At 45.0% G+C, this 8,319-nt stretch overlaps 1 protein-coding gene across 1 annotated transcript; it reads right to left on the bottom strand.

The window, feature by feature from the left end:
* Nucleotides 1–806: 806 nt before the first annotated feature.
* Nucleotides 807–1,582, bottom strand: LOC137825062 (uncharacterized). The gene is made up of 2 exons (XM_068630736.1): nucleotides 1,502–1,582; nucleotides 807–1,415 (listed from the first exon to the last, which is right to left on the bottom strand). Exons 1-2 carry the CDS (start codon nucleotides 1,580–1,582, stop codon nucleotides 807–809), a joined length of 690 nt encoding a protein of 229 aa, XP_068486837.1.
* Nucleotides 1,583–8,319: the final 6,737 nt, after the last annotated feature.

Genomic DNA, 8,319 nt, shown 5'->3' with positions numbered 1-8,319 from the left:
CCTTCATCTTTGGCGATGTGCTTGCTCTGGCGATCTCTAATCACTTGGTCGCCTGGGTTTACATCTGGCGACTTCATCTTTAACCCGGTGATCGCCGATTCTGGTATGCTGGAGGTCGGAACACGTCAACTTAATAACTGGCGACTTCACGAGCCCCCCGACTTCCTTCCCTTCTGCCAACCTGGCGCCTTGTCAACACGCCTATACTGTAGCTGGATGCCACGTCATCACTTCCGACTACCAGCTTACGTGAGCCATCTTTACTATCTGACACTGATGTCTGATGTCTAAGGTCTTCTCTAGGGTCGATGACTGAGGACTGGTCGGTACAAAAGTCAAGGGAGGATTTTAATATACTTACCTCGCCTTATTTGTACAAAGTCAAGGGAGGATTTTAATAAATGACCCCATCCTTGTTGTATGAAGTCAATGGAGGATTTTAACAACTGACCTCATCCTTGTTGTCTGAAGTCAAGGGAGGATTTTAATAACTGACCTCATCCTTGCTGTATGAAGTCAGTAGAGGATTTTAATGTACTGACCTCGCCCTGTTTGTACAAAGTCAAGGAAAGGGAGGATTTTAACGGTTGAACCATACTATTCTCAGCCTTGGTGAACTCACAGAAGAGGGAGGCTCACTAAGAACAATACTATTCTCGATCTTTGCATATCAAACCAAAGGAGAGGTTCATCACTTCACTGTACAAAATATTTCTTTTCAACTGAATAATTTTATTGGTTGAGCCCGTTAAAAAGGAGTGCCCCCTAGGTTGTGTATAATGCAACAATCTTAACTGAAGTAAAACTTAAGGTTGGTTGCGTTCCACGTACGAGGGATTGCTCCACCTTCTAAAGTCTCGAACCTGTACGCTCCATTCCCAAGGGCCTCTGTCACACGGAAGGAACCAGTCCACTTGGGAGATAACTTGTTTTCTAGCTGGTATGAGTGGGCTTTCCGCATCACCAGGTCGGTGACCTGGAACTCCCGAGGTCTCAGCTTTGGAGTTGTACCTGTACTCCACCTTTCTCTTCAAGGCTTCTACCTTGATCCTTGCTTCTTCTCTAACTTCATCCAGTAGATCCAGGTTCACCTTCCTCTCTTCGTTGGATTCCTCAGCCACGAAGTTCTGGAAACGTGGTGAGCTCTCCAGGATCTCTATAGGAATCATCGCGTCCGAACCATACACCAAGCTAAGGGGTGTCTCTTTGGTGGTGGACTGGGGAGTGGTGTGGTAAGCCCACACGATTCTAGGAACTTCTTCTGCCCAAGTCCCTTTGGCTTTTTCTAGCCTTCTCTTCAGACCTCTGAGCAGAACTCGGTTGGCAGACTCGACCTGTCCGTTTGTCTGGGGTGTTCCACTGACGCGAACACCTGCTTTATGCCCAGTTTTGTGCACAACTTGCCCAACTGTTGGCTAGCAAATAGGGTGTCATTATCGGATACCAAACGTTTTGGGACACCGAAGCGGCAGACTATATTCTTCCACAAAAAGTATTGGACCTTGTGGGCTGTGATTTGCGCCACTGGCTCAGTCTCTATCCACTTTGTGAAGTACGCAATGGCAACCACGAGGTACTTCATCTACCAGACTGCTAGAGGGAACTACCCCAAAATGTCAATCCCCTAGGTATGGAACGGCCATGGGCTATAGATCGACCTCAACTCTTCTGGGGGTGCCCTGTGCCAGTCAGCATGTTGCTGACACTGCTTGCAGCGCTGTGCATACCTCGTGCAGTCTTCCCTCATGGTTGGCCAATAATATCCTACGTGAACGGCCTTCGACGAGAGAGCTCGACCACCGTTGTGACTCCCGCATATCCCTTCGTGAAGCTCTGCCATAACGCGCGTGCACTGTTCACCACTTACACATATCAGGGTGAAGTGAGTGAACCCATGTCTGAACAAAATCCCATCGATCAGGGTGTATCCGCTCGAATTCTTCTTGACTACTCTAGCCTCTGTGGTTCCAGCAGGAGTATCCCGTCAGCAAAGTAGTGCTGGTATGGAGTCATCCACGTCTCACATCCTTCAACTAGGCAAACTTGCATTGACTCTACCTGATGAGAATCAAGTAAAGGAGGCTTTTATCGATGAAGGAAGAGGTCATTTGCCTTCACATATAAAGTTCTTCCTTCTAGTCTTCTCAAAAATTAAAAGAAGACATAACATAAAGATGAGGCCCAAGCCCAAAGCCCAAGAAGGCCAAAGCCCAAAGAGCCCAAGTCCATCCCATGAGGGGCAAGGCCAAGTTTTAAATAATAAAGAATATTGTTTAGAAAGGTGCTTAGAGGGAAACATTAGAAACCTCTTTTGTTAAAGCATCTTTAGTTAGGAGTCTTAGGGGGGGTGCGTTAGTAGATAGGTGTAGGAGTAATTAGGGAGGTACCAAAGTGAGAAAGAAGGTCACACCTTCCTCATGACTATAGTTGGCACCACTTTCATTTGTTTTTGGGGGGAATTTTGAATTCATTTAGCTTTGCATTTCAGCACCTCTAGGCTATAAATTAAGGTGCTGCCTTTATATTTTTCAGATTTGAATTTTGATTAGAGAAACTATACTCAATTTTTGAGAGAGCATTGGAGAGCTTTGTGCCTTCCTCACTAATCTTATCTTGAGAGTTCAATGGTTACCTCAAGTGGCGGCTTGCACACTCATCTTGGAGTCTCCATCATCTAAGTGGCGTGATCATCCAACCATTCCTCCATCTTCATGAGCTTTCTCTTCTCCTTCCTTCCTTCTCTTTTATGTTCATGTCTTTCCTTGTTGTTCTTGCATTTTTCTGTTCGGCAATTCTAGCTTCTTTGGTTTGCTTCGGTTCTTTTTAATTTCAGCTGTTCATCTTTGGTTCTTCTTCCTTTTCTAGCTATTTGTTCAGTGCAATTCAGTTTTAACACATTTTGTTCGGTGCATTTGCTTTTCCTTCCATTTTAATCGGTTCAATTTGACAATAATTGGAACTTCCATATGAGTTTGGGTTTTGTTACTAGATTTGGTGAGTTCTTGTTCATAGAACCTTGATCCAATTCTATGATAAAGTGCCTATCTCATATCCAACTCAAGTTGATTCCTAAGAATGTCAAGAATCATTCATATTGTGCTATTGGAATCATATCACTATCCCTCGTAACGTGTATGTGCTTATTTTGGGCATTTTCAGGATTTCTTGAGCAAAGGACCGATGACTTCTCTTAACACCTTTCGAGGTGCTTATCTGATGAACTTCCGTTGCGTCGTTTGTGGTGGTTTGAGGTGTCCTCAGGGTCTCCTGTAACCTGTCCTGTTACCAGCAGAGAGTCACTCTTTGCTATAAAACTTTTTGTCCCCATCTCCTTGGCTAGCAGCATTCCAGCTGTGAAGGCCTCGTACTCCACCTGGTTATTGCTGGCCTTGAAAGCAAACCGCAGGGCCTGCTCAATCAGCAACATGTTTGGTCCTTCCAAGATGACACCAACCCCACTCCCCTATTGGTTTGAGGATCCATCTACGGAGAGGACCCACCAGAAATCTGCTCCTTCTTGGTGCGCGGCTTCTGAGGAGAGCTCGACCACGAAGTCAGCGTAAACCTGGTCTTTGATAGGGCCTCTAAGTTCGTACTACACATCGAACTCTCATAGTTCCACTGCCCAGTGACCCATTCTCCCTGCCACATCAGGTTTTTGTAAAACCTTGCGAATGGGCAGGTCAGTCATCACGCTCACCGTGAAGCTCTAGAAGTAGTGGCCAAGTCTTCGCGCTGAAAACACTATTGCCAAAGCTGCCTTCTCCCTGGCCTGGTATCTTACCTCAGACCCTTGGAGCACTTTACTCACAAAGTATATTTGTCTTTGTACCTGTTCCTGCTCCTGGACCAAGACCGAACTGATCGCCCGATTTGTGACTGCGAAATATAACCGAAGCGGGGTGTCAGGTTGTGGCTTGCACAGTACTGAGGGGTGGGCAGGTACTCCTTCAACTTGAGAAAGGATTTCTCACATTCCTTGGTCCAGATGAACCGGCTATTTCTCTTGAGGCATTGGAAATAAGGATGCCCCTTGTCTCCCCCTATTGACACGAATCTGGACAGGGCGGTCATTCGCCCTGTCAGCTGTTGCACTTCCTTCACCGAGATCGGGCTACGCATAGCTATGATCACAACGCACTTTTCTGGGTTCGCTTCTATCCCACGCTCAGTGAGTAGGAACCCTAAGAACTTGTCTGCCTCCACCCCAAACACACACTTTTCGGGGTTCAGCTTCAACCTGTATGTAGTTATTGTAGTAAATAACTCTTCCAAATCCTTAACGTGTTGGTCTTTCATCTTGGAGGTGACCACCATGTCGTCCACGTACGCTTGGACATTCCGCCCTATCATGGACGCAAGTGCTCTATCCATCAGCCGCTGGTAGGTCGCCCCTGCAGCCCGAAAGGCATCACTTTGTAACAGTAACAGGAGAGCTTCGTCATGAATTTCATCTTGCATTCGTCCCTGGGATGCATGCGGATCTGTTTGTACCTCGAGAAAGCGTCCAGGAAGCTAAGGAGTTTGCACCCTAAGGCGTTGTTTACCAGGATGTCGATGCTAGGCAGCGAATAGGAATCCTTTGGGAAGGCTTTATTAAGATTTGTGAAGTCCATACACATCCTCCACTTGCCGCTGGCCTTCTCTACCAACACTACGTTCGCCACCCACTCGGGGTATTGGATCTCCCTGATGTGGCCAATGCTCAGCAGCTTCTGGGTCTCTTCTCTGATTACTTGTCACCTATCATCGTTAAACTTCCTTCACCTCTGGCGGACAGGTCGGACCTTTGGTTCCATGGTGAAGCGATGGCATAGGAAGTCGGGATCGATGTCGGGCATATTCGCGGTTGACCATGCGAAAGCCTCCATGTGTCGCGCTATGACCTCGGCAATTTGGTCATGTGCCTCTTGGCTCAGAGACCGACCAAGCTTGAAATTCTTTCCCTCAATCTCCCTCTCCAGCACTTCCATTGCAGGCTCGGGCAGTTTCTCCTGAGTGATCTCGAGACGGGTGATCCCTTCTTCGACTGAACATACTCCCCTCTTTGTCTTACTCCTCTTAGTGAAAGCACCAGGGGTGGCTGGGATCACAGTGTCCATGATCTCTTGAGAGAACGGCATGGGTGGAGCCTTAACTAGCAGTGGCGGGGCACGCTCATCCATAGTACGTTCTCATACGTTATGTAATTTTTTTGCGCAGTTCCTCATTGGTTCTGCACAACTCTTCATTGTTTGCTTGCGATCTGGCCAGATCAACCTGGAAATGATCCTTGTCTACTCTGGACGCTGCTACCGCCTCCTGAAGAGCGCGTATGGTCTCCATGATGGAGATCAAGAAGAAGAAGAGAATGAGGTTGAAGTTCAAGATGCTCAAAGACACATTAGCTCATCATCCTTTTTACCTCAAAGGATTACAAGGAGCAAAGCTAAGGAGTTAGGTAGTAGGCTTCAAATGTTTTCTCTTTTTATAGTTTCTTTTGTATAAAATTGAAAAACATAAAGAGTAGTGTTTAGGAAGGTGCTAAAGAGGGAAACCTAAGACACCTCCTTTGTATAGCCCCTTTAGGCGTTAGTTTTTAGGAAAGATCTAGAAAAGTGCCTCTTCACTCTCCTTTAGGCGCTAGAATAGGAAGAGTTATAAGGTCACCTTTCAAAGCTTCTCTTGTAAGCTTCCCTTGTACTTGTGACCGGTCTTCCTCCCTATAAAAGGAAGGCTTAGGTCTTTGAAATAATAAGATTGATTTTGTGAGTATTGAATCTCTACCAAATTTGTGAGTGAATTGAGAGAGACTTGTGTCTTCCTCTCTTCTAGTCTTATCTTGAGTGAATTCTTGGTCTCTCAAGTGGCGGCATCAACACTCATCTTGAAGCCAATCATCTTTCAAGTGGCGTGCACATTTCCAAGAGCTCCAACCACATAAGTTCCTTGTTCTTTTCATCCCCTTCTTCCATTTCCATTCAAAAACAAACTCTAAAACATGTCTTTGTTGTTTCATGATATTTCAATCGGTAGAACTTGTTTGTCTTGTGTTTATATTTGGTAGTTTCATTTGGTTTGTTGTTCTTATGGTTTTAATTGTGTTTCCTTGAGTTTTAATCGGTGCATTTGTGTTGTTTCTTGTTTCAATCGGTTTATATGATGTGAATGTAACTACAAGAATACATGATTCTTTGACATTCTTAGGAGCAACTTGAGCTGGTCATAAATGGCACCTTACTTTAGAATTGGATCAATGTTCTAATTCAAGAACTCACTAAGACTTAGCACCAACCAAGACTCATATGGAAGTCCATATATTGTCAAATGGAATCAAAACACAAGAAATGAAGAGCAAGAATTGCAAACTGGACAAAATTGAAATAATAAACTACTGCACCGAACAGAAACTAGAAGCAAAGCTGGAAAACAGAAACTCAAACGGTAGAAATGAAAAGAAACAACAAACAAAGCTAATCTACCGAATGGAATTGAAAGAACATGAAGGAAGAACACTTATAGAAGGAGTTTGCTGGATTTTGAGAATTGGAAGAACACTTCACGCCACTTGGTTCCTAGATCCAAGATAAGTGATGGAGTGCCGCCACTTGAAGCTCACCATAGCTCACAAGATAAGGCAAAGGAAGAAGAAGACTCAAGACTCACAATTTCTCTCCAAATTTGAGTATAGTCTCTCTACTATAAAATTCCAATCTGAAAAATACAAAGAGAAGCACCTTATTTATAGCCTATGAGGTGCAGAAAATGCAAGCTAAATGACACACAAATGCAATGAAATTCGGCGCCAATCTAGACAATGAAGGAAGTGTGACTTTCCTTCCTAGTTTGGCACCTCCTAATCTCCTATCTACACTCCCCCCTAGACTCCCTTACTACTTACACCTTTTTATTACATCCACACTCCTATTCTACAAAAGTAATAAGAAGAGCCATCTTATTATACTCTTGTCCCAAAGCTCTTGCCATGCTCCTAGTAATTCGTTGGGCTTGGGCCCCTTGTTGGGCTTGGACCCCTTGATGGGCTTGGGCCCCTTGTTGGGCTTGGGCTTCATGGGCTTGAGCATCCTCTACTTGGTTTCCATCATATGTCCAAAAATGGGTTTCTATGTGATTTTGGCTTGGTTACTTGTGTTTTGGTGAGTTCTTGAATGATAAGAACATTGATCCAATTCTTAAAAAGTGTCGAATCATATTCCAACTCTTGTTGAATCCATAACATGTCATATCATATCTTCATCATGTTCTTGGGTTCACATCACTCCATGAGCTGTTGCATGGAGACATTGTCCCCTCCTTAGGGTACAACAGATTCTTGTCTCGTGCTCATCATGTTGCTGGTGGCTCTCAGCACGATTGCGGATGGAACCTAGTTTTATCGAGTTCCACGGTGGGTGTCAAATGTTCTCGTCGGTTGACATGATTACCGATTGACTCGAACGGCAGTCTCTAGCCCGCCTGTCTCCACCTGAGAATCGAACTTCCTTAGGTTTAAGAAGGTTTCCTTGTAAAGACAAAAGGGCGTTCCAGCGGCCATTTGCACTCTGACGCTCAAGTAAGTAAGGGCTAAAGAAACAGTAATGTGTATAAGCAGTTTCAGTCTTAGAAATGGAACGTTGCTAGGGTTCTTACCACCCTATTTATAGGTTGTAACTAGGGTTACTTTTGCGATGCTCCCACGTCTCTTCGTGGGCTTAGGATTCCTGGGAGAATATCCTTGTGTCGGTATCACACAATCTTAGCATAATCTAGCGCATAACACTTACCTTTTCTGGAGTGCAAAGACTTAACAGCATAGCCGCTAAGGTACCTGTTCACGTACCAGCGTTTGCGGCATCATCTGTCCTGCGGGTGCCCTAAGCATTCACGTACCATGCATGCAGTCTTTCCCTGGAAACCCTAACCCTAACGGGCCTTAGCGCCTCCAAGGAACACTTGCTTGTGTCGTACCCGAATGTACTATACACACCCCATGCATGATCTTCTCGTGGCTTAGGTCTTTTCTGTTATCTGGGTGTTAACTCATGTTAACTCATACAATCTATGGGGCCCAACTTACGTGGCCCACCATTGCTATCAGTCGACCGATGTCCGATGTCCGATGCCTTTCTCTCAGGCCGATTCAAGACCAAATGGAGGCCAATACGCAAGGACAAGAAGAGGAAGAGGCTCAAGTGTTAGACGCTCAAGGACTTGGTAGCCCACCTCAAAGGCTTACAAGAAGTCAATTCAAGGCATTAGGAAATAATGGAAGGTTGTTTTCTCTTTTTGTAATATCTTTGTTAGAAGGTGCTTAGAGGGAAACATAAGACACCTCTTTTG

The sequence above is a fragment of the Phaseolus vulgaris genome, chromosome 8, assembly GCF_000499845.2.
Source record: "Phaseolus vulgaris cultivar G19833 chromosome 8, P. vulgaris v2.0, whole genome shotgun sequence".
In the NCBI taxonomy this organism is placed as follows: Eukaryota; Viridiplantae; Streptophyta; class Magnoliopsida; order Fabales; family Fabaceae; genus Phaseolus; species Phaseolus vulgaris.
Note: the sequence above shows the minus strand (reverse complement) of the source record. Positions and strands in the feature narration are given on the sequence as shown.